Source organism: Astyanax mexicanus, unplaced genomic scaffold (genome assembly GCF_023375975.1).
Source record: "Astyanax mexicanus isolate ESR-SI-001 unplaced genomic scaffold, AstMex3_surface scaffold_34, whole genome shotgun sequence".
NCBI lineage: Eukaryota > Metazoa > Chordata > Actinopteri > Characiformes > Acestrorhamphidae > Astyanax > Astyanax mexicanus.
This window is the reverse complement of record NW_026040044.1, coordinates 4,080,652-4,106,905: the sequence shown is the minus strand read 5'-3', so window position 1 is coordinate 4,106,905 and position 26,254 is coordinate 4,080,652. Positions and strand designations below refer to the sequence as shown.

Below are 26,254 nucleotides of genomic sequence, written 5' to 3'. Positions count from 1 at the left end.
ATAGAGTGTGAGAGAATACAGAGAATACAAAGAAAAAGAGAGAGAGAGAAAGAGAGAGAGATTGCTTTGTTAAAGGAAGGGGAAACAGGAGGATCGCACTCCTCCGTCCTCTGTTCTCTCACACTCCTCCCATTCTGTCCTCACCGCTAACCGCCGGTGTGTGTGTGTGTGTGTGTGCGTGCATATCAAACCACTACCTGTATCAGACAGCCGATACAGACACGTGTGTATGTGTGTGTGAGAGTGTGTGTGTGTGTGTGTGTGAGAGAGAGAGAGAGAGAGAGCAGCACTGGTTGGTGAGATCGCTTTAATAGAGTAGTGAATTTTTCTCCTCCCCCTTTCTCTTTCTCTCTCTCCCTCCTCAGTGGCTTCTCAGCCACCTGCACTCGTCCTCTCTCTTCTCTCCCTTTCTTTCTCCCTCTCTCTCTCTCTTCCTCCTTTTCTCTCCCTCCACCACTTACCCTCTACCTCCCTCTCTTCCTCTCTCTCTCTTTCTCTCTCTCTCTCTCTCTCTCTCTCTCTCTCTCTATCTCTCTCTTTCTGTGGACGGGACATCGTCTTTCCCCCTCGTTTTCTTCTCTTCTTCTTCTCTGGTGGTTTGGGAATATCTCTGGCAGCCAGTTCATCCACGAGGCTCATTCTCTTCCAGAACGGACTCTCATCCCTCCGTTTCTCCGTTTTCCCATCCCTCAATCCTTCAATCCCTCGTTCCCTCCCTCTTCTCGGGCACACAGCGGATTTGTGTGGATTTTACAGTGAAGCTTCATGGGAAAACGACTGGAACAGCAGCAGTCAATGTACCAGTACACCTACTACTACCCTCACTACCTCCAGACCAAGGTACTCAACCTCTCTCTCTTTTTTCCCTCTCTTTCTCTCATTTTCTTACTCTATAGTTCTCTTTCTCTCCTTTTCTTTTATCTCTGTCCTTTAAACACTAATTTTCTTCTCATTTCTTCTCTCTTTTCATCTGTAATCATCTTTCCATCTCCTAAAATCCTCTATCTTTGCAATTGTGACTTTGGCTATCAGTAAGGGACTCATCTTCATCCCTCTTTCTTTATCTCTCTGTTTTTCTCGCTCTCTTGGTCTCTCTCTGATGATGGATAGTTTCCCATGATGATAAAAGGATGGATTGACAGGTGTGTGTGTGTGTGTGTGTGTGTATTTGCATGCATGAGCCTAATGAGTATGCAATTTTACTGGACAGGGTCGAGGACTTTTCCTTGACGGAGTTCATCCTCCCATTGTGTGTGTGTGTGTATGTGTGTGTGTGTGTGTGTATGTGTGTGTGTATGTGTGCCAAATGACCTCTATTAAAAATCAATTCTGAGACTAAATAGTTTATATATAAGAATATAAGTCTGTGTATCTAAACAGTTCTTTACCTATTTAAAGGTTCTTCAACAAAATCAACCCAAACATCTCTTTATTAACACCTTTATTTATGATAAAGTACCACACAAAAGAGGCTATTTAACCTAAAACACTAGCAGAACCATTCATCATGCTGTACAGGCTGTAAAAGAACTGTAACTATCTTCTAACAATCGTTATTTATGGGAACATCAATGGTTCTTTCAATGGTGTTACAGTAAAATAAAAAATGAAAAAAAAGGATATAAATGTATGGAACCTTTAATAATTGATCTTTATTGTACAAAAAAGATTATTCTGTCTTTGTTTAGCCTACTATAGCACATTTGTACCTTCAACCATTTGTTCAGTGCTTTTAAAAGCCATTTTAGGAAGTGTTCTTTGAGAAAGCATCTACACAAGAGCAATTTCCCTTTAAGAACCATTAAAAATAAAGAAAAAAAAGCCACTGACTAGTTAAAGTATGTGTAAAATATTCAATAATTGGTTTAATGAACACTAAAATATAGACAAAATGTTCCACAACTAAACAACAGTATGTGGAAGTGTGGTGTAATTCAAGGGTTTATTCGAGGTCCCATTTTTAAACCTTTAAACCTTAAAGATATCTATCTTTAAATCTGTCTAATCAGTACAAATATCAATCCAAACAACAGGATTGTCCTTCACTCACTGCAGAAGCAGTGTCCTGTTGTCATATATCACAGAGTAATCCAGCTCAAAAACATCCAAATAGCTCCTATATTTGTCCTGAAGGATTTAGCTTTAGGATATTACGAGTTTCACGGTTCGCCATATGGTTAAAACAATGCACCTAATTTTCTTTTTACTTCCAAAGCAAGGCTACTAATCTAATTGTAATATTTCTACTGCTGATACTTTCTTGTGGTGGTGAAAAGTTTACTTATTTATTAATACAGTAGTGCTGCATAAAATTACCCCAAATAATTAGGTACGGTAAAGAATCCACACAGTCTCAAATGGCATCTTCAGTATACTGTATACAGTATATACTGAATTATCATTCATGTAATCACTAAGAGAAGGTCCAAATTTTCAGAACTTTGAATAGAAATCAATGTAATTCAAGTAATTTTAGAAAATGTATTTGGTCTATTTATTTGCAGGTCTTTACACAATGCACAGGGCATCTAAATGGTTCAAACTATGAAGAATACATGAAAGACATAAATGTTCTTTCATTGGACATTTTTACCCCAGTAAAGAATTGTTGGTAGCATTCTTAGAATTTTCAATCTGTCAAGTTTTTTGGATGTTCTTAGAACATGTTTTTAAATGTTCAGGTACTTTTGCTTATGTCAATATTTCTAGTTTGAAAATTAGTAATTGTTTAACTGGGAACATTATGTGAGAAACTCCCAAATAACATGTAAACCACTATTATGTCCCATTTTTTAAAAACGTTTCTGGAACATTATTTCTGTAAGATGACAAGCTATCCTTTTCCCGGAAACTTTTTTTTTTAAATACAAACCCTAAATCATTCACATTTGGACACACCTTCTTTAGTGTTTTTATATTCTTCCTTTTCTACATAGTAAATGAACTCTGAAATGATCAAGAACACATAAGAAATCATGTAGTAACTTAAAAGTGTTAAACAAACCAAAATACTCTGAAGTATTTAGGTGCTCTTATCTGGGGAGCTGTTAACTTGCGGTTTCACTTGAGGAATCTTTTAAGTTCCTGACATTTTTTAAGTGATTTTCTTTTCTTTAGTTGAGTAGTTGTTGCTTCTCATAATCTGGATTAGAACATTACTCAAATATTCACTATTCACTGTATACCTGTAACTCTACCTCTTCACTACTTTACTTTAACTGATGCTCTCAAACACTTTATTAAGAGACAAGAAATTCAAGTAATTAACTCTTGATGAGTTCAGCACAGCTGTTAACTGAAAGCCTGAATTCCAGGTGACTTTACCTCATAAAGCTGACTGAGAAAATGCACAAATATATGTAAAGCTGTACTATTTTTGAGCATTAGGATATTATGAGTTAGATGGTTCGCCATATGGTTGAAACAATGCACCTTATTTTCTTTTTACTTCAATAGCAAGGCTGCTAATTTAATTCCAAAACCTCCACTTCTGATACTTTCTTGTGAAGGAAAAAAATGTATTAATTTATACAGTAGCGCTGCATAGAATAACCCTATATCAGTCTCAGATGGCATCTTCAGTATATATACTGTATTATTATACATGTAATTGCTGTCCAATGAAAACACATATAATTATAATAATATTAATAACAATAATACTTTTTATTTATATAGCGCTTTTCAAAATTCTCAAAGATGCTTTACATACTAGGATAGGGCACAAACTTAAAGTTATATAAAAAAATAAGGAATACAGTAATTTATTGAACATTAAAGATTAAAAATACAAAGATTAAAAACTAATTTGACAAATTTGACACTTAAAAAGTTAAATATTTATAGAATCTAAAATAAGTAAAAAGATAACAGTAACAGTAAGGTAAGATTTTAAGAATGATAAGAAATGATTAAATGAATAATAGAACTAAGAACATTAGACTAATAAAATATAAAAATAAGAGTAGTAATAAATAAATAAAAATAACTTAATTTGTTAATTTTTAAATAAGAAAAAGATAAAATTAAAAGATATATTTAAAATAATAAAAAGAATAAAAGAAATAGAGTGAAAGAGAGAGAAATTAAAAGATAGAAGCTCATATGTCTTCACTGCTTCACTCACACACACCTCTCTGATATATCACACCTCTTCCTTCTTAACTCTCTCTCTCTCTTTTCTCACTCACTCGCTCGCTCACTCCACACATGGTTCTCACCAAGGTTGCCTGAAATTGCTCCATAACACCCCTCCCTTCTGTCCCTGTGTGATTGATATGTGTGTGTGTGTGTGGTGTGTGTGTGTGTGTGTAAAGCTATATCGATGTGATCAGACCGACATGTAACCTTGGGATCAATAGCATCAGTGTATTTCCACCCTGCTAATCAGACGCTGTCAGTTATAGATGGTGTTTATTTCCATATTCCTCACATTTACTGAGATAAATGATCTTCTCACTCTTCTCAGAAGTGGGTGGAAAATTCCTCATCCGCACCTTTTCTCCATCTGAACACAGAGTGTCTGTATTGATCGCTGTGCAGTGAAGCAGATGGATTTTATTTTTTATAAATATTCACACCATAAATGCTTGAGTAAGCCAGAAACTTAACCAAAAGCATGGTGCATGGTTTTGCAAATTGTTGGAAACTTCAGATTTCATGGACATCAACCACTCAATCATAACATTCAGTTCAGTTTCTGAATCAGTTTCTCTGATTTTGCTATTTATAGGTTTATGTTTGAGTAAAATGAACATTGTTGTTTTATTCTATAAACTACAGACAACATTTCTCCCAAATTACAAATAAAAATATTCTCATTTAGAGCATTTATTTACAGAAAATGAGAAATGGCTGAAATAAGAAAAAAAAAGATGCAGAGCTTTCAGACCTCAAATAATGCAAAGAAAACAAGTTCATATTTATAAAGTTTTAAGAGTTCAGAAATCAATATTTGGTGGAATAACCCTGGTTTTTAATCACAGTTTTTTCATGCAGCTTGGCATCATGTTCTCCTCCACCAGTCTTACACACTGCTTTTGGATAACTTTATGCTGCTTTACTCCTGGTGTAAAAATTCAAGCAGTTCAGTTTGGTGGTTTGGTGGTTTGTGATCATCCATCTTCCTCTTGACTATATTCCAGAGATTTTCAATTTGGTAAAATCAAAGAGACTTTACATATGGAATTATTTAGTAACCAAAAAAGTGTTGAACAAACCAGAATATGTTTATATTTTAGATTCTTAAAAGTAGCTCCTCTTGATTAGATGATCAGTTTTACACATCTCTGCTGGATTTTCTCAGTCAGCTTTATGAGTAAGAGTCAGGCTTTCAGTTAACAGCTGTGCTGAACTCATCAAGAGTTAATTACTTGAATGTCTGACATTATTTATTTGAATTATTTGAAACTGGCACTCATCAGGACCTCCCCAGGAAAGTAAGAGTGAGAGTTCCCTCTGTTGCATAGGATGCATTTCTAATTTCTACATTATAAATGAATAGTGAAGTGATCTATCAGATTATGAAGCAACACATATGAAATCATGTAGTAACTTAAAAACAGTGTTAAACAAACCAAAATACTCTGTGAAGTATTTAGATACTCTTATCTGGGGAGCTGTTAACTTGTGGTTTCTGAAGCTGGAAACTCTGATAACTTTATCTTGTACAACAGAGGAAACTGTCACTCATCTATATATTCCTGGGGCAGTCCTGATTAGTGCCAGTTTCATCATTATAATGTTTTTGATGGTCTTTGTTGTGATTGCATTTGAGGATACTTTCAAATGTCTTGACATTTTTTGTTTCTTAATTGACTGACTCAAATTATGTTTTCTTTACTTAGTTGAGTAGTTGTTGCTTCTCATAATCTGAATCTGGAATCTCACAAACATTACTCAAATATTCACTATTCACTGTATACCTGTAACTCTACCTCTTCACTACTTTACTTTAACTGATGCTCTCAAACACATTAAGAGGCAAGAAATTAAACATATTGTGGTTTGTTTAACACTCTTTTGTCAGAGTTTGGATGACTTTAGTATTAATATAATATGCAGAACATTTTGAAATATTGATAAAAACACTAAATATATGTGTCTTCGGGTTAGTACGAGTTTGACTGTCTACCATTTAGTTTTAGCAATGCCCCCAATTGTATACTTGCTCTAAATGCATAGTAGGGTGTCTTATTACAATAATGATGTAGCTTATTGTTTCTATTAGTTGGTAAATAGACTAATTAGTGCACTAGTGTTAAATACTCTGCCACATAAACTGACTACTAAGTGTAATTATTCCCCAGGCTTAGGTGGCATTTCTATACTGATTAAGAATAACATTAACCTTGTTTCTACAACAATTAACACTTTGTAATTCTATGACAATAGACTGTAGTCCTGATTCTGTTACTGTACATACTATATTATAACCTGATTATTATTATTATTACTACTATTTGGGTGGTGGGTGGTTATTATTCTCAGCACTGCAGTGATTAGCAGTGATTAGCATGGTGGTGGTGTATGAGGTGTTAGTGTGTGTTGAGCTGGTACAGTGAGTGGATCAGATAAAGCAGTGCTGACCACAGCAGACCTGTCTACCTGTCTCCACCTGCTGCCTAATATGTGTGTAAGCACCTCTTTGACAGGTGTCACTGTCAAGACACAATGCTGTCTACATCACCTGTCAGTGGAATTAATTTCCCTCATTCACAAGATAACACCACATAACCTTCACTGGTTTTGGTGCTCTTAACTTGTCAAATGAGATAACAAGATTAACCATCACTATCATTTAAAATAAGTGAATAGTCTTGATTTTGTGTGTTTAAATGAATTTGCCTCAGTTGACATTACATGTCCTGCAATTTAAATACTGTGCCTGAACATGTATTGATGACAATAATTAAATAATATACTGTTTTACACGTACACACACACACACACACACACACACACACACTATTAGTAAAAGTGTTTTATGACTCCTTGTGGCTTTGGATCCATTTTATGAGACAAGGTCATATAACACCGAACATCTGGACCATAAAGAATGTTTAACACGTCCAATCATACAGCATCTCATTAACGCTCTCTCTCTCTCTCTCTAATTCTATCTATCTCTCTATCCTTCTCTCTCTCTTTCTCTCTCTTTCTCACTTTTTAACTCTACCTCATTATCTTTTTCTCTGGCTTTCTCACTCTTTCCATCCCTCTCTGTCTCTCTATCACTCATTCTCTCTGTCTTTGTCTTGCTCACTCTTTTTACCTCTCTCTGACTCTCTCTCTCTCTGATATCTCTTATCTTTTTCACCTCTTTTCCTCTCTCTCTGTCTCTCTTACTCTCTTTACCTCTCACTCGACCCAATCACTATCTTTCTCTCTCTCTCTCTCTCTCTCTCTCTCTATTTACTTCTCTCTCTTTATTACGCACTCTTTCACTATATCTATCACTAACACTATCATTCGTTCTTTGTCTCTCACTCTCTTTTCCTCTTTGTACCAATGTCTATCTCTCTCATCACTTTCTCTCTATCACTCTTTCTATATGTCTTTGTTTCCTTCACTTTCTTTACCTCTCTCTCACTTCACCATGTCTCTATCTCTCCCTCTCTCCCTCTCTCTCTATCTGATTCTATCTTTCTCTAACTTTCTCTGTCTTGCTCTCTTTTTCCCTCTAGATCAATGTCTGTCTTATTTAATTTCTCACTCTCTATCACTATCTCTATAATTCTCTCTGTCTTTTTTATTTTTCTCACTTTCTTTACCTCTCTCACTTAACCATATCTATCTCTCTCTCTTTCTTTCTCTTTCTCTCTCGTCAGTAATGTGATGAGACAGAAGCAGTTTATATCTGTATTGATCGATATCCAGCATCTTCCTCACTTTATCTTAATTATTGATTTCTAAAACTACACATTTTTGAAGCCACTTTGTTTCAGCCTGATTAAATATTGTTTATGTGTATGTGTTCAGTTTGAGCTTACTCTTGAACTACAGGACCTCTGGGATTGTTTTTAAATGTAATGCAATTAAACAATTTTCTTCAACTTAGTGAGCAAAAAAATGCTGCTCATCTGTATTCTTTATATAAAGCTAATTCCTGATTGAATTGGCAACAATTAGCCGTTGAGGTGTTTGTGGCCAGGTGGCTAGATATATTGGCGCATTAGCTGATGTTGTGCGATTTTGAATGGCAGTTTTAATACGAAAACACGTGATTTTATATCAGATTGTTGTGTTTTATGTTAGAATCATGTTCAGTGTGTTTATAAAGTGTTTTAAGTGTATTTAATAGTAACATGTGTGTAAAGCAGAAAATGTGTTTAGAGTTCTAAGAAGAAACTGGATTTGAGGTTAAATCCTCTGTGCATCAGAATAAATCATTGTGCTACATGTCATTTTAGTGTGTTAGCAAGTGTGAAAAATTGTAATGTAACACACATTGTGTGTGTGTGTGTGTGTGTGTTTTCACTTGCTTGCAATATGTTGCTCTTTTCATTTAGCTGCGGGCTGCAGATTGTGCAACACACACATATATTACTGTGGTCCCTGCTGTTTCCCTGGACAGTGTGTGTATATATGTGTGTGTGTGTGTGTGTTTATATGTGTGTGGCCATCTGTGCAGCAGCATCTCATTATTCTCTATATAAACCACAACACTACATCACACTCCTGCTCATCCTTCACTTTCCAGCATTGCATCATCATCACACACACACACACACACACACACACGTCTGGTTAATGTGCACATCTGTTAGTTGTTTATGATTTGCAAGCAGTACTTTACAGTGTAGATATTCTAAAGATCACAGAAATAACTCAAATAACTCAAATACGCTTAGTTTTAGTTTTAAATCTGAATTTAACATTGTTCTTTAAACTGAGATTTTTTAGAGGAAACCGTCAAACAGAGGGCTTTGAGAATCACTGGCATGATGGGGCACAATAAGCGACCAAAAACCCAGAAATTTGAGAATTTCCCTCATTTAAAATGACATTAACCAGCATATTACCGTAATTGAATGTGTTGTTTTAATGTTTTAAAGTAGTTATCTAACTTTCCCTTTTCACCAGCATTTAAGGTGAAATAGAAAAAATAATATAAATCAAATAAAAGTTATAGTTCCAGCTCCCCATCAGAGAGGAATTAAGGAATGGAAGACATACGATAAACCTTAAATAGTTAAATAGTTAAGCAGCAGCAGGTAGGTTGCTAAACTTTAGCGCTTCACTGCTAGAACACTATATCTGAATCTCTGAATTTCGCCCCTTCATCTTCTAGCACTGTTCTAAGAGGAAGGGGTTATACTCTAAGGCCGTTTTCACACCATCACTATTTGGTCCGGTTAAAATAGACTATGGTTCATTTGTACCCTAAGAGCGGTTTGAATGAGCATGTGTGAAAACAAGTGAAGGTCACAATCAAACTCTGGAGCAGTTCGCTTGTGGTGAAAACGTGATCCAGTCTCGATCCGACCCAGATATCAAATATACTCCTTTTATTTAAGCTAAACTGTTTATATGGCGCAGTTTAATCTGATTTATTAGCCAGAAATATATATTTCTATGAACAAACGCTGTCTCTGCTGCTCCATGCCATTTACACGTTCAGTATGTGCAGCATGCATCTGCGTTTTCAGCATTCTGTGTTAAAGCAGCTTCACAGATATACAGATACACGAGCTGGAACACAGAATCTTATCCCTATTTTGACTTTCTTACTCCCACACCAGAGAGAGAAACGCTTCAAGTAAAAGAACTCAACTGATCCGGACCATAGAAACCAACTACAGGTGTGAAAACACCATAAAACAAGGGGTAACAATGGACTGGTGTAATTGGAAATGCTTCAAAAAGTCAAAAAGTTTGTATTTGAGTTATTTTTAATGAAATGAAAAGCCTCCCTTACTTGGATTTGCTTTTATCTACTTGATAACAGAAAACAGATCCATCAGCTTTAGAAGAGCGTACAAAACACACACACACACACACACACACACACACAACCCATAGAACACACACACACACACACACACACACACACAGCTTTTGACCCCGTCCTGGAATGAAATATCAGTGGAAAGTATGCTAGCAGTCTGGGTAATGACTAGTAGAGTTCATTGAGTTCATACATACACAACACACATACACACACTAACACAACACACACTTAGACACTCCAGGGAATGTCTGTGGACTATGAGCCAGAACCTGATAGCCTGTATGGCTGCCAAGTACATGAGCTAACAGAGTCACATCACACACACACACACATACACACATACATACATACACACACACACACTGAATGTGTTATTTGTAGTGTGCATTTGTGCTCCCATGCCTTACGACATCATCAGAATCAGATTTACAGTGTGTGTGTGTGTGTGTGTGGGTATCAGAGTGAAATGATAATAATAAATGATTTTTTATTGGGGGGGAACTGTTCTGTAACTGAAAGGAGGTTCTAGTTATCTGTTGTTTCCTCTACACTGGATATAAGATGAGATTGAAACAGTTGGGTATGGTGGAGGCTCTACAGGTTCTGTATGGATCCTGCAGCACATTTACCCACAGATGTTGCTACAGCTGGGGCTGTAGATCCTGTAGCTCTACACTCGTAGGTTGAAGCTGAAGCTGCAGAGTCCCAGCTGCTCCATAAATGCTGGATTGGTGATAAATCTGGAGACGGGCAGGACGAGGAGGTGCTGCAATCTGGTGGAGACGTTCCTGTATTCCTGGAAAAGCCTTGCTGTGTGTGGGTGAGCACTATCCTGCTGAACAATGCTGCTATCAGTTGGAAGTTCTGTACGAGAGGCAGCAACACATGTATCTGCAGAATGTTCTGCACATATCACTGAGATGTTAGTGTTCTGTTAGTGTTCCCCCTATCACTACTAGGAGTGACTGACTGTTACTGTATGAGATGATCCTCAGATCATTAATCACTCCTGCAGTTTACACTGTGAACTCTTCAGTCCACCTCAAAGGCAGGATTGAAGTGTGTGTGGGTACAGTAGATGGTTGCTGCACTTTTCTCCAAGCGTTAGCGTTGTGATGCTACTCGGCAATGCTGCATCAGCAGCAGCTCAAAAAGAGGTGGAGTCTGTCTCCACATGTGTCGAAGGAGGCATGTGCTGGTCTTCACGCTTCTTATATTGGTGCATCACTAGTCATATCAGAGTCTATAAAGGCACGTCTAGCAGTCAACAATCTCTCACCTGGAGGAACACTACCCAACAGTAGTCTCTATTTATTGGGTAGTGGGTGAAGTATTTTTACGCCCTCTTGTGGCAAAACCCAGTATTTATATAGAACACACCTGTAATCATTCATATATCTGCCTGATACAGAGCTACAGAGTTTTGGAGCAATATGAAGTGAATGAAGTGTGTTTGTGTGTGTGTGATCCTGATTGAGATGCTGCTCATGTTGGTCTGTTTTCTGTTGATCTGAAATTAATAACTTTCGCAGACAGGCTCCTCAGATTGGGGAATAGGGTTGTAGGCAGGGCATGGTGTGTATATGTGTGTGTTTGTGTGTGTGTATTTGTGTGTGTGTGTGTGTGTGTGTGTGTGGTGTTATAATGTATGCTTTGGCCATGACCCTTGTGTCAAACCTGAGAGATGAAGGCGCAATTCAATTGTGAGTGTGTGTATAGTGTGTGTGTGTGTGTGTATGTGTGTGTGTATAGTGTGTGTGTGTGTGTGTGTGAGAGAGATGGGAGTGTATCTGATCTAATAGATGGTTTCTGCCTCAGGCTGAAGCTTCATTAATTTGCATATTCAATTCTCTGTCCCTGTAGTATCAGTCAATAGATTATTGGCAATTAGTGTTTATTGATTTTACTGTGTGTATATTGATCATATTGTATCTGTCAGCACATATGTCCAAACATATATGCACCCGTTGCTGACACAGACATACAGTTTGTATAGTATGAACTTTTTTGTAGGAACTAATGATCCAATTCTGTCAGTTTATGACAATTAGAGTGTTTTTTTCATCTTAACTAGTTTTAAATCTTTAAATTTGAATATTAATTTTTTTTTAAAGATTAAATTTTTTTAAAGATTAAAATGTTTGTGTATTTTTAAGTGTATTTTATTTTATGGCCTATTTTGCACTTTTTGTATGCTTTCCTTAAGTGCCAGAAAGGCACCTATGAATTAAAATGTATAATAATAATAATAATAATAATAATAATAATGTGTTTTTATTTAGGCTGTATTATAAGAATTATTGTGTAGAAATTCAGTGTCAATAAAGGTAGACCTATCAGATTCCGATCATCTGACTGTAGTTTGTAAGTGGTTCACAGTGGTTCACATGTCTTAAAATGTAAGGGATACTGAACCTTGGTTGGGCTGGTGGGAGGGCTCGAAATGGGCGGCAGAAAAATTACCTTATTTTTAATTCCAAAACTTGACAGGTATGAGTGCAGTACAGTGGGGGGTAATGATGGTGACTGATGGCGTCTGGCTAGTACAGTTCGTGTTAAAAGATGACCCCACCCACATACACCACAGTTAAGTGCAGCGTCATTTAGCATATATGGGACACAGCAAAAGTCATGGGACAATATACGAGGTCGTGTCCTTGCTGTAAATTAACATTATTATTATAATTATTATTCCCTAAGTGTGTTCAGTGTGTGTGCATATATATATATATATATTGGTATGCAAGTCTGTGTCTCCATGGGTGTCTTTGTTTCAGCATAGTGTGTGTGTGTGTGTGTGTGTGTGTGTGTGTGTGTGTGTGTGTGTGTGTGTGTAATATGTAATGTGATAAGTGCAGACAGAAGAGCAAAGTGTTCTCAAGGAGAACAGCATCAGGTGAAGGACACCCCCCCCCCCCGACACTCATCACACTCATCACACACACACACTACACACTACACACAGATAAATACACACAAACACCGTAAAAGACATGAAGAATATTATAAAAGAAACAAAGATAGAGGAAAAGACAGTTTACAGAGTACAGTGTTTTTAAGCTCTGCTTTACATCTATCTGCATTACTCCCATCATCTATTACTATTTTAATTCCTATCCGCTGCCAAACACTGTAATTTTTGTATAATTTAATCCTGTGCTTCATTTTCATCCCTGCCCACTTCAATCCCACCTTTCATTACCAAACGCTGTATTTCTGTACAATGTTATCCCATCAGCTTCAGTCTGTTTTGTTTTCTCCTGCTTCATTCCTGTCTACTTAATTTCCACCAGTTTAATCCCTACTTCCTTCAATTTAATCACTACACATTTCATTTTAAACTGGACAGATTTCATTTTAATTCCTATTCACTTCATTTTAATTCCTTTGTGCTTCATTTTAAGCCCTACCTGCTTCAATCCCATCCATTTTATTACCAAACGCTGTATTTCTCTACAATTTAATCCCTACCTGCTTCAATCTCACCTATTTCATTAGCAAACTATTTCTTAAAATTTAATCCCATCAGACTAATTAATTCCTGCTTTAATCTGAACTTTTTTGTTTCCTTCTGTTTCTTTCCTGTCTGCTTTATTTCCATCAATTTAATTCCTATATGCTTCATTTTAACCCCTTCCTGCTTCATTTTAACCCCTTCCTGCTTTATTTGAATCCCTATCTGATTCATTTTAATCCCTACCCACTTCATTTAATTCTCCACCTGTTCATTTTAACCTCTACATGATTTATTTAAATTTTTACTTGCTTAATTTCAATCCCTATCCCCTTTATTTAATTCCTACTCACGTAATTGTATTCCCCACCTGTTTATTTTAATCCCTACCTGATTAATTTTAATCCCTACATTCTTCAATTCCTCCTATTTCATTACCAATCAATTTCTGTTTTACAACATAATCACATCTGATTAAATAATTCCCATTAGTTAGTGGCAACTTATTTTAATGTTCACATTACCAGGTTAAAGTGATTCAAATCAGATTTTTGCTCAATGAGGCTCAGATCTGATTTTTTCATGGCTGTGTGAATGTGCCAAATCCAATTTTTTTCTAATCACATTTGAGTCACTTTCATAGGAGTTTATACACGTATCAATGTGCAGCATGTGAGACGTTTCAGATTCGTTTATTTGTAAATGTGAACCATCAAGATAGCCAAATTCCATCTGAGCAAAAAATCAGATTTAAGCAATGTGGTTTGTAATGTGATTGTAGACAAAGACTTCAATTTGCAGCATGCACTCACACCGGATGTTCCTGCTCCCCAGTTACCGATTGTTTTCACTTAGCCTTTCTAGCATAAGTATTGAATCTAGTTATCTAGCTCTTCTACTACATGGTTTCTTTATCTATTGCCTTTTTATCTTGCCCTCTCTATTGTTTATTTCTGTTTCCAATCTGTTTTTGTGTTTTTGACTGCTCTTTTGCCTTAGTGCTTTCTCTGCTGTGTTTACCATTTATGACCCTGTTTTGCCTGACTACACTCTCTGGCATGTTGTTTATATTTGCTGCCATATTGTTACTGACCTTGCCTGTCCCCTACTACTCCTGTAAGCCTAGCCCCTTTCTTAAAACTGTGTGACTGGTATCTGTGAGTGTCTGCCGTGTGTCTGGTCTGCAGTGGAGGAACTGTGTTCTCTAGAATGATGGAGGTCAGTACAGTACTTGTGGACGTGATTATTTAGGAAGTTGGGGATGAAGTGGGGTGATAATCATTATCCAGCATCCTGACCCCACTGCAGTGTATCTCTCTCTCTCTGTGACTTTAAAATACTCAGTGTCGAAGTAGCAGTGTTAACTTGGCACCCCTGCTGTAGAGTTAAGTGTGTGTGTGTGTTTTAGGTTTAGTGAAGCATAGCGAAGTGCTAACAGGGGCTAGAGGCCGCTTAGCCGCCTCCTGTTAGCTCATATACCTGTTCTGCCCTGAAGGATTTCGGATTGAGACCTCCAGCACTGTGTGTGTGTGTGTGTGTGTGTGTGTGTAAGAAATGTGTAAGCCCTACAGCACCCTGTTGTTGAGGAGATTAGATACAGCATGGCAGGTTATACTCAGTGTAATCTCTCTCTCTCTCTCTCTCTCTCTGTTGGCTCTATTTAGTGATCTATATAGGCGAGCCGTCAAACCGTGCAACATGCAGCTTGATTTAGGGCGTCAGTGTGTCTTTGCTATCGTAACAACAGGAAAAGTACACATTGCGTGGCTAAAAATGCAAAGCAAAAGGCATGTACTAATCAATTTAATTAATGATGGGCGTGGTTCATTTTGGGCGTAAAGTGAAATAAACCAATCAGAGTGTCTCTTGCTCATCATTCTCTTTAAGAGTAGATTAGGTGATCTCTGACTTTGGTGGATTGCTATTGTAACGGTGCATCTACCTGCACGTGTTCAACAAACTCTTCTCAGCAGAGGAAACTGAGCTGCTGGTTGACGCTGTGAAGGAGCTCCAGCAGCTCATTTACGGGAACAGCAATGTTATTTTATTTACTATTCTGTTTATTGTTGATGTAAAAGATAGCAATGAACATCTGACTGTTGACTGTTGTCAGGGTTTTAATCAGTCAGTGGAGCTCCTGTGTTTTCTGTTACCAAGATAAACAAGATAAAACTCCAGAAATGTACCTGAACACACCTCATTTCCAGAACACCACGCCCATCAGTGTAGATATGTTCAGAAGCTCTGCTGCTGTTTAAACCAGGCAGGAGGAAGGAGTGAACAATGTTGGTGGGGTGTACGATAGCAATGAGGATCGTGACATTCTACACTTACAAAGTTGCTGTCTTAACCACTGTATAGAGGAGTGTTAAAGCTTTATTCTATTATATCCTTTTTTCGTCACCACAAGAAATGAAGGAAAATTAATTCATTTGTTTGCTGACCGATGGCCTAGATTCGGATTAAACTATCTGCTGCCCCTTTCACAGTCTTTTAACTGGGGATAATATCTTGGAGTTCATCAATAAGGCATATCTGGTACTCAGTGGTCTCTCACCAGGAGGTACACTACCCAGAAGTAGCCACTGAGAGGATTTTAATATAAATCTCGCAATATAAACTGGGCTTTCATCTCCAATAAAGACATATTAAAATTAGAGATGTCTTACAGTATATGGTGGAAATGTAAATTATAGATATCTGATAATATTATTATCAGATTATATATTATATAATATTATAGACTGATAATATTATTAAAAATACATTTTATAAGAGAAATTGTGTGGTATCACATGGCTAATCTCAATTAGAAGACTTCCAGTAAGAGTTTTAGTTCGGTGGAGTTTCTACAGTGTGTTAAAACATCAAAATGCCCAATGTGATAATGATGGAAACCCTTAAACACTTCCTTTTTGAAAATGAAAGACTTAAGTAAGTCTGAAAAAAAAAGCTATAAACCTTACATGTACAATTACCTTAAAAAACTAATGATTTTGTCATTTTTTGGCAACTCCCAGAATCAGAAAAAGAAAGAAATTCAAATGGTCTCAAGTGAATACGTTTTTGAAAAAATCATAATTAAACTCAGAAAAAATAAACTCTTAAAAAAATAAAACATGAAGTTAACTCTTGGGACTTTCTGTCTTTTTTCATTATTAATACATAACCTTGTAATGGTACATCAAATGTTATTGATGTAAATGTGTTTTTGTGTGTATTTTATGTACATTTTCAGAATTAACTATTAAAGCGAGACCCAGTTTTTAATTGGATCACACCTGAAAACATAACTTTAGCTGAATTTTGCAGCAATCTAGAGTACTATTTTGTTAATTAGTGTAAAAATACAGTGTATTATATACTTTTTTTGGTGAGATGTTGAAAATCAAATAAAGAAAGAGTCTTTTTCTCTTTCTCTCTCTATATAGAATGTGTAGAGGTTGAGTGGAGCAGATGCAGTGTATTGGTGGGTTATATATCTTTTTAATGGGTTATTTACTGTCTGACCCCAGGGGACCACTGAGGGTAAAACAGTGCTATAAGAAACAGTAGAGAATCTACTGCAGCATTTCCACACTTACACACAGTGCATTCACACTTTCATCATCATAATAACTAGAAAAAGACACAGAAACACAGAGAACTCTGTAAATATTAAAAGTAGAAGTTCTTTTCTTTAGAGAAATTACAGATGAAGTCAGAGAGCGGTGAGTACTGTTTCATACACCTTCAAATAAAGACTCTTAGAAACTGGAGAAAAAAACTGCTACAGGAAGACGTCTGGCTGACCCACATGGAAACAGCAGCTTTAGCCTTTAGCTCAGATTAACATGATTAAGATTAAGAACTTTGAAGCTACATGAAGTTTGGAGGTGTGTAGTGATGAACTCTGCTGAAGCTACATGAAGTTTGGAGGTGTGTAGTGATGAACTCTGAAGCTACATGAAGTTTGGAGGTGTGTAGTGATGAACTCTGCTGAAGCTACATGAAGTTTGGAGGTGTGTAGTGATGAACTCTAAAGCTACATGAAGTTTGGAGGTGTGTAGTGATGAACTCTAAAGCTACATGAAGTTTGGAGGTGTGTAGTGATAAACTCTAAAGCTACATGAAGTTTGGAGGTGTGTAGTGATGAACTCTGAAGCTACATGAAGTTTGGAGGTGTGTAGTGATGAACTCTGCTGAAGCTACATGAAGTTTGGAGGTGTGTAGTGATTGATGAACTTTAAAGCTACATGAAGTTTTGAGGTGTGTAGTGATGAACTCTGAAGCTACATGAAGTTTGGAGGTGTGTAGTGATGATTAACTCTGAAGCTACATGAAGTTTGCAGATGTGTAGTGATGAACTCTGAAGCTACATGAAGTTTGGAGGTGTGTAGTGATGAACTCTAAAGCTACATGAAGTTTGGAAGTGTGTAGTGATGAACTAATCTGAAGCTACATGAAGTTTGGAGGTGTGTAGTGATGAACTCTTAAGATACATTAAGCATGGAGGTGTGTAGTGATTGATGAGCTCTGAAGCTACATGAAGTTTGAAGATGTGTAGTGATGAACTCTGAAGCTACATGAAGTTTGGAGGTGTGTAGTGATGAACTCTGCTGAAGCTACATGAAGTTTGGAGGTGTGTAGTGATTGATGAACTCTAAAGCTACATGAAGTTTGGAGGTGTGTAGTGATGAACTCTGAAGCTACATGAAGTTTGGAGGTGTGTAGTGATGATCTAATCTGAAGCTACATGAAGTTTGGAGGTGTGTAGTGATGAACTCTGCTGAAGCTACATGAAGTTTGGAGGTGTGTAGTGATTGATGAACTCTAAAGCTACATGAAGTTTGGAGGTGTGTAGTGATGAACTCTGAAGCTACATGAAGTTTGGAGGTGTGTAGTGATGATCTAATCTGAAGCTACATGAAGTTTGGAGGTGTGTAGTGACGATCTAATCTGAAGCTACATTACGTTTGGAGGTGTGTAGTGATGAACTCTGAAGCTACATGAAGTTTGGAGGTGTGTAGTGATTATCTAATCTGAAGCTACATGACGTTTGGAGGTGTGGAGTGATGCATTCTGAAGCTACATGAAGTTTGGAGGTGTGTAGTGATGATGAACTCTGAAGCTACATGGAGTTTGGAGGTGTGTAGTGATGAACTCTGAAGCTACATGGAGTTTGGAGGTGTGTAGTGATGAACTCTGAAGCTACATGAAGTTTGGAGGTGTGTAGTGATGAACTAATCTGAAGCTACATGAAGTTTGGAGGTGTGTAGTGATGAACTCTGAAGCTACATGGAGTTTGGAGGTGTGTAGTGATGAACTCTGAAGCTACATTAAGCATGGAGGTGTGTAGTGATGAACTAATCTGAAGCTACATGAAGTTTGGAGGTGTGTAGTGATGAACTCTGAAGCTACATGAAGTTTGGAGGTGTGTAGTGATGAACTCTGAAGCTACATGAAGTTTGGAGGTGTGTAGTGATGAACTAATCTGAAGCTACATGAAGTTTGGAGGTGTGTAGTGATGAACTAATCTGAAGCTACATGAAGTTTGGAGGTGTGTAGTGATGAACTAATCTGAAGCTACATGAAGATTGGAGGTGTGTAGTGATGATGAAGCTACATGGAGTTAACTAAATATCAGATTAATATTCAATAGAACACTTAAAATCTCCACTTTGTAGCAGCTATATTACAGTACTGATGAACCCAGCACTCCACCACTGCAGCTCACACACACATCGGAGTGTGTGTGTGTGTGTGTGTGTTTCCCACCCCCTGGGCGTATCATCCGAAACTAATGAATTAACACACTGATCTATTCAAAGAGTGGGCGAGCGAGAAAACAGAGAGAGAGAGAGAACAGAGGGAGTAGATGCTTCATAAACACAGAGACAAATCAAATTACTGCACTGTCTGCTCTTTACTGACTACCACCTACACGCCTGTCACCTACAATCAGACCAGAACCGGTGGTCCAAACCCGAATCCAGCCAGAGAACTTTCTGTACAAACCTGAACCAACCCTCAGTACTAACATACAGTCCAAACCTAGCCTAAGGAGTACCAAACATACCGCCCAAAGCTAAGGGGGTTTTCACCCTAGAACCTAGAATTTGGTCCATTTTTGGATTATTTGGTCTCAAACGATTTTGTTTGAAGTTAAGATAAATCCAGCAATAGTCTGAAACTGACCAAAGATCAGCTGAAATCAACAAAATTCTGTATATTATGTACTAAGTTAAGAACTACAAAAAGGTTTGAAACAAACCAATGCCTGCAATATTTTAAAATTTGAGACAAGCATGTCTAAAACTGACCCAACACCAGTTAAATTCCGTCTGAATTGGTATCCACAACAATTTCAGGCCTGGAACCGAAGTTGACCTAAATCCAAAAAAAGTCTGTAACTGATGAAAGACCAGCTAAATTCAGTTCAAAACCCAGCTGATCCAGCAAAAGAATGTCTAAAATTGACCAAACACCTGTGAAATTCACTGCAAAATTGACCCAACACCAATAAAAGTCTGTCCAACACTAAGCCAAGAAATGCAAATAACCAAAATGCTACACCTGGTGTTAAAGGTACTTCTTTTCCTCCTAGACCTGTGTCTACCAGTGTTCTCCAAGCTCCGGACTCCATTACACAGAATGCACAATCGCCTGAGTATTGATTTCACTTCATTTACTCCCAGAAGAGTAATAAATCAGGTTCTGTCTGTCTTTACAAAGTGTTTTTTTGTTTTTTTTGTTTTTTTGCTCTTGCAACTTATTACTGATCTGGACTCTTCTTGTTTGTTGCCTGGTTTTGATCTTGCATGTTTACATCATGAATTTGGATTATCTTTATTTAAAAAAGCCTGTTTATTGTATCTGTACTGATATACCAGCAATACTGAGTTTGAAATTTGAAATTCAGGCTGAAAAATTGGTAACTGATGGTGTTAGCTGGATTTTATTAGTTAAGGTGGTAGGAAAGCTGGTCATCCAGGGAAAAGCACTCATAGCTACTGGACAGATAGCTGACCAGCCGTGCATCCAGCACACAGTACATAGTTTATGATGCATCCTGGTCAAGCGTGGTCAAACCTTTGGTTTAGCATATTTGGTTTACCAAATAGTAAATTTGCCCAAATATGACTTTTACGTATTTTGTCACTAACTTTGGAATGTAATTCAGTTATTGTTGTAATGCTTTAGCAATATTGCACTTATTATAGCCAAAACATGATAAACTGGTAAAAAGACAGAAATAAAGAGAAAGAAATAGAAAGAGAGAAAATAGAGATAAATATATCTCTCTTTTATATAAAAGTTGTGTTGTTCTACTGGGTTTATTACAGCTGCTGCTAGTAGTGGCGTGTTGTATTGAACATCAGCTGGTAATTGCTTTGGCACTATTGCATACAAAACAGCCAATAAAAGTCATTAAACTGAGAGAGAGCGAGAGAAAGACAGAGAGCGAGAGAGAGAGAGAGAAAGAGAGAGAGAGAGAATCTCTCTGCCGCCTAAACCTTTATGTAGTAATACTGAATATAACACAGTATCTCCATGACAGCCATCTCCCTTAGCCCTGTTCAGTTTATTATCTCTCTCTCACACACACACACACACACACACACACACAATATTAAATACTAGACATCTCTTAACAAAATAATCACTCAAACTCCATTCTGTTCGCACAAAAGACCCAATCCTGAGGCCTGAGTTTAATTCATCTGAACAAGGCACTTTAAGAGCTTAAACACACACACACACACACACAACTGCAATTTGTTGTACAGTACACTCATTAACAATAAAGAGGATACATTTGGGTAGTGTACCTCTTGCTGAGAGATCAGTAACTGCTAAGCATGCCTCTACGACCTACTCAAAAGGCCCAATTTTAGCAAACTATAATTTTAGCAGCTTGATTTAGGGCGTCAGTGTGTCTTTACTATCGTAACGACAGGAATCCAGGTTCTGTTTGGGATCTGATGATGTTCAGGTTTGAGTATGGAGTTCTCATGTTGATGCGCTTCAATCCTGCCTTTGACGTGGACTGAAGAGTTCACAGTGTAAACTGCAGTAGTGATTAATGATCTGAGGATCATCTCATAGTAGTGATAGGAGGAACACTAACAGTGATCTCAGTGATGTGTGCAGAACATCCTGCAGATCCATGTGTTGCTGCCTCTCATGCAGAACTTCCAACTGATAGCAGCATTTTTCAGCAGGATAATGCTCACCCACACACAGCAAGGGTTTAACAGGAATACAGGAACGTCTCCACCAGATTGCAGCACCTCCTCGTCCTGCCCGTCTCCAGATTTATCACCAGTCCAGCATTTATGGAGCAGCTGGGACTCTGCAGCTTCAGCTTCAACCTACGAGTGTAGAGCTACAGGATCTACAGGTCCAGCTGTAGCAACATCTGTGGGTAAATGTGCTGCAGGATTCATGCAGAACCTGTAGAGCCTCCACCATACCCAACTGTTTCAATCTCATCTTATATCCAGCATAGAGGAACCAACAGAGAACTAGAACCTCCTTTCAGTTACAGAACAGTTTTCCTCTAATAAACTTATTTATTATAATCCTTTCACTCTGATACTGTAATCATTACTATTCACACAGATAAAGATTCACTACATTACAAATTTCAACATTTCTCTCTCCCCCTCCCTCTCTCTCTCTTTTGACAGTAAGTAAAAGGGTGGAGGTTGAGTGTTTTGAGTCTCATTGTGTAAGAATTCAGTTTCTGACCTTAAACATGAGAGAGAATCAATAGGGTGGAACACACACACACACACAGGCCCTCTGTAGAGAAAAAAAAAAAAGAAAGAGAGAGACTGTAGAGGAATATAGTGGGTGGATGGAGCACATTTGCATGTAAATGGTTTGGCCTGGGTTTGATATATAACCCATAATTCCCTGCGGCGAGGGAGCAAAAGAGCGAACGAGCGAGAGAGAGAGAGAGAGAGAGAGAGAGAGAGAGAGAGAGAGAGAGAGAGAGAATGAAGGATAGTGGTGTATTTAAAGCCTATTTGTGCACATATTAAATCCCCCAGGTGAGAGTGAGTGTGTGTGTGTCTGCATATAGGGATGATGTTATTATGTTCAGTTACAGTGTGTGTGTGTGTGTGTGTATAAGTGTGCTATATTGTATCATTCTTCTTTTCTTTTATTCTTTGCTCTTATAAACGTTATTATTATTAATATGTAACCCCTCCCCCTCTCTCTTACAGCACTCATATGCTCCGCCCCCACATCCGATGGCCCCGCCCAGTCCAGGCAGCACTAGCTGCAGCCAGAATGGAGCAGAGCAGCTCAGTAAAACCAACCTCTACATCCGGGGCCTTTCACCAGCCACCACTGACCAGGACCTCATCAAACTATGCCAACCGTGAGTATACACACACAAACACACACACACACACACACACACACACACAACCTCGAGCAGCTTGGACTCTGTGTAAAGTCAGTGCAGTTTTGTTTTCCCACAAAATCTTACAGCACTTCATGCTTCCCTCTGCTACTGGCAATTTATATGGAGATGAGGATTTCATTTTCCAGCAGGATTTGGCACACTGCCCACACTGCTATCAGTTGGTCTTATATAATATTCAAATTTTCTGAGACACTGATTTTAGTGTTTTTTTTCATTGGCTGTAAGCCATAAACATCAACAATATAATATATAAACACTTAAAATAGATCACTCACTGTGTTTAATACAGCTATATAATAAGAGTTTCACATTCTGAACCGAATTACTATTATTGCTACTAATTAAGTATCTTTTCAATGATTTTCACATTTACTGAGATGTACTAATATATGCTTTATGCTGATGTGTTGAGGAATTCTTGGGTTATTAAGCTGAGAAAATGACAAGGTGATACTGATAAAGTATTGAGATACTTTTTCATAATGGATATGCCATGCCACACTAGGTGTAACTGTGTGGAGTGTGTTGTATGTCTTTTTATTAATGACATACTATTAATAGGTAAGTTGTGTAGCTGTGCAGTGTGCAGGTCAGGTCACTAGTGTTATCACAGCTCGGATTCACACTCACGCCTCACCAACACACCATAATATCATCCCTCAGGGTTCCCCCCCAACACTTCCCAACCTTGGCCTTTTGACTCTCATACACACAACCCTCATAAACCATAACACACACACACACACACACACACTCTACCCTGACCTCTCGATCCCTTCACACACTGATACTCTAGAGCTCTAAAGGTCAAGAACACTGCCCTGCATTATACCTGGCAACACACACACACACACACACACACACACATACCTCATAACCATTGTTATCCACACCTTATGGTCAAATAGACATGCAGAGAAACAATACTGTGTATTTAGCTCTGATGTTATTGATCTCTGATTGTAATAAATATAATACAGACATGCTTCCAAATTATGTAATATTATGATTTGTGTTACATTTAAACTAGAGATGTCAACATTAAAACATTATTGCACCTGATTAATTTGCAGTGTTATAAAAGAACACTGTCTCTGCTGCTCCATGCTGTTTAAACACTGAGAGTGCGGAATGTGCAGCATACACTGCTCAAATCTGCACTGCACGTCCCATTAAAAACACCCAAAGAAATAATCCAGTCTTTTTAAAACTCTTTTAAAAGTATCTTCCAAAAAGAATTGGATCATTCTTACCAGATCTGGCTGAAATAGTCCTTAGAAGTCCATAGAAATGTAGTGAAACAGCGAAGAAATAATCCACCCTTGTTTTGGCCGTGAAGAAGCGTCAGTGAAATTTTTGTAGATGGTTGCGAAATATGTCCATAGAAGAAAGCAAAGAAAAGAACAAAAAAGAAAAAAACCTTTCTGAAAAGAAAAAGAAAACAGAACAAAACATCAATAAGTACAAATACAGTTGTAAGAAAAAGTAAGTGAACCATTTGGGATTATACTTGGATTTCTGCATAAATTGGTCATTAAATGTGTTTTGATCTTTATCTAAGTCACAACAATAGACAAACACAAAAGACCACACAAAAATGCACAAAAAAGCTCTCAGAAGCCCTACACTCAAGAATTGCTAACTTGCATGAAGCTGGAAGCTGGAAAGAAAAAGCCTTGATGTTCATGTGTCCACGGTAAGACAGACGCTCTACAAATGGAGAAAGTTCAGCACTGTTGCTGCTACTCTCCCTAGGTGTGGTAAAGTCTGTAAAGATGACTGCAAGAGCACAGTGCAGAATTATCATAAGGTGAGGAAGAATCCTAGAGTGTCAGCTGAAGACTGAATACAGAAATCTCTGGCACATGCTAACATTTTTGTTGACAAATCTACAATAAAGAAAACATTAAATAAGAATCAAGTTCATGGGAGGACACCACAGAGGAAGACACTGCTGTCCAAAAAAGAAAAAAACATTGCTGCACGTTTGAAGTTTGCAAAAGAGCACCTGGATGTTCCACAGCAGAACTGGCTAAATATACTGTGGACAGATGAAACCACAATTGAGTTGTTTGGAAGGAAATCACACAACGTTATGTGTGGAGGAAAATAAAGGCAGAGCACACCATCATCAAAACCTCATCCCAACTGTGAAACATGGTGGAGGGGGCATCATGGTTTGGGGCTGCTTTGCTTTGCTGTCTCAAGGTCTGGACGGATTGCCGTCATCAACGGAAAAATGAATTCCCAAGTTTACCAAAACATTTTGCTGGAAAACTTAAGACCATCTGTCCTCCAGCTGAAGCTCAACAGAGGATGGATGATGCAACAGAACAACGACCCAAAACATAGAAGTAAATCAACAACCGAACGACTTCAACAGAAGAAAATACTGAGCCTTCTGGAGAGTCCTGACCTCCTGAACCCAATTGAGATGCTGTGGCATCATGAGCTCAAGAGAGCGATTCACACCAGATATCCCATAATATTTTAGCTGAACTGAAACAGTTTTTGCTGATGAAGGAGGATCAACCAGTTTTTAAATCCAAAGGTCACATACTTTTTCCCCCTCACTGTGAATGTTAACATGTTGTGTTCAATAAAATCATGCAAATATATTTTTTGTGTGGTATTAGTTTAAGCAGAGTGTGTTTGTCTATTGTTGTGACTTAGATGAAGATCAGAACACATTTATTGACCAATTTATGCAGAAATCCAAGTATAATCCCAAATGGTTTACATAATTTTCTTGCAAGTACTTTTCTGACACAAAAATAATTTTTACCACTTACGTTGAGCAAGCAAACAAAGGTTCATGAATCAGAGGAATGAAGCAACAGCTTCCTCTAAACCTCCATTGTTACCACATGGCTTCCATTTTTGGATGGATTGTAATCTGGGGTAAAAAACCAGTACTGCCCCCAAAGGTCAGTGTAGGCATTACAACCACCAAAAATAATGTTTGTAGAAGCAGTATGATTAGCTAATGCTTTTATTAAACACATGTAGACATAGAAGTTATTGGAACAACTGTCTGTGATCAATGATTTGGATGGAGAACAATACTTTTACTACCATTTCCTAACAAAAGTCTTTTGACTCCTCCAAAGAAACATCTGTAATAATCCAGCAGTATCTACTGCAGCATCTGTCCTACTTTAGCCTACTTTAGTCCAGTGCTTCTACTCTTCTCTTATTTTTTCTAGAGTTGATTATATAATGGATTTCAGTGGTGGAACCAGAAAAGAAAGGCAGTAAAAGTTCTTCAGAGACGGTGGAAGTTCTTCCCAGGGATTCCGGTTCAATAAAAAGGAAAAGTTAGACTTGGGTTCCATCTGAAACCAGTGACGTAAAATTACGTCAAATCTCTATTTTTTTTTTTTTCAGCGCATTGCGAAAGAACTCCATCTCTTCTTTTAAAAGTGTT

At 37.6% G+C, this 26,254-nt stretch overlaps 1 protein-coding gene and 1 long non-coding RNA gene across 3 annotated transcripts in view; both read left to right on the top strand.

Moving 5' to 3' along the window:
• Nucleotides 1-231: 231 nt before the first annotated feature.
• The window catches only part of LOC125790080 (RNA-binding motif, single-stranded-interacting protein 3-like), a 120,860-nt gene continuing 94,837 nt past the window's right edge, over nucleotides 232-26,254 (top strand). The window contains exons 1-2 of one of the 2 annotated variants that reach the window (XM_049473187.1): nucleotides 232-840; nucleotides 22,622-22,779. In XM_049473187.1, the coding sequence (XP_049329144.1) occupies nucleotides 766-840; nucleotides 22,622-22,779 (233 nt within the window). In that variant the 5' untranslated portion in view covers nucleotides 232-765. The remainder of the gene's footprint in view (nucleotides 841-22,621; nucleotides 22,780-26,254) is intronic. The other variant, XM_049473186.1, reaches the window with a different exon arrangement.
• LOC125790081 (uncharacterized) lies at nucleotides 17,741-18,522 on the top strand. Its single transcript, XR_007430021.1, has 4 exons — nucleotides 17,741-17,860; nucleotides 17,945-18,027; nucleotides 18,072-18,197; nucleotides 18,491-18,522. It is a non-coding gene; the product is annotated as an uncharacterized LOC125790081 (long non-coding RNA).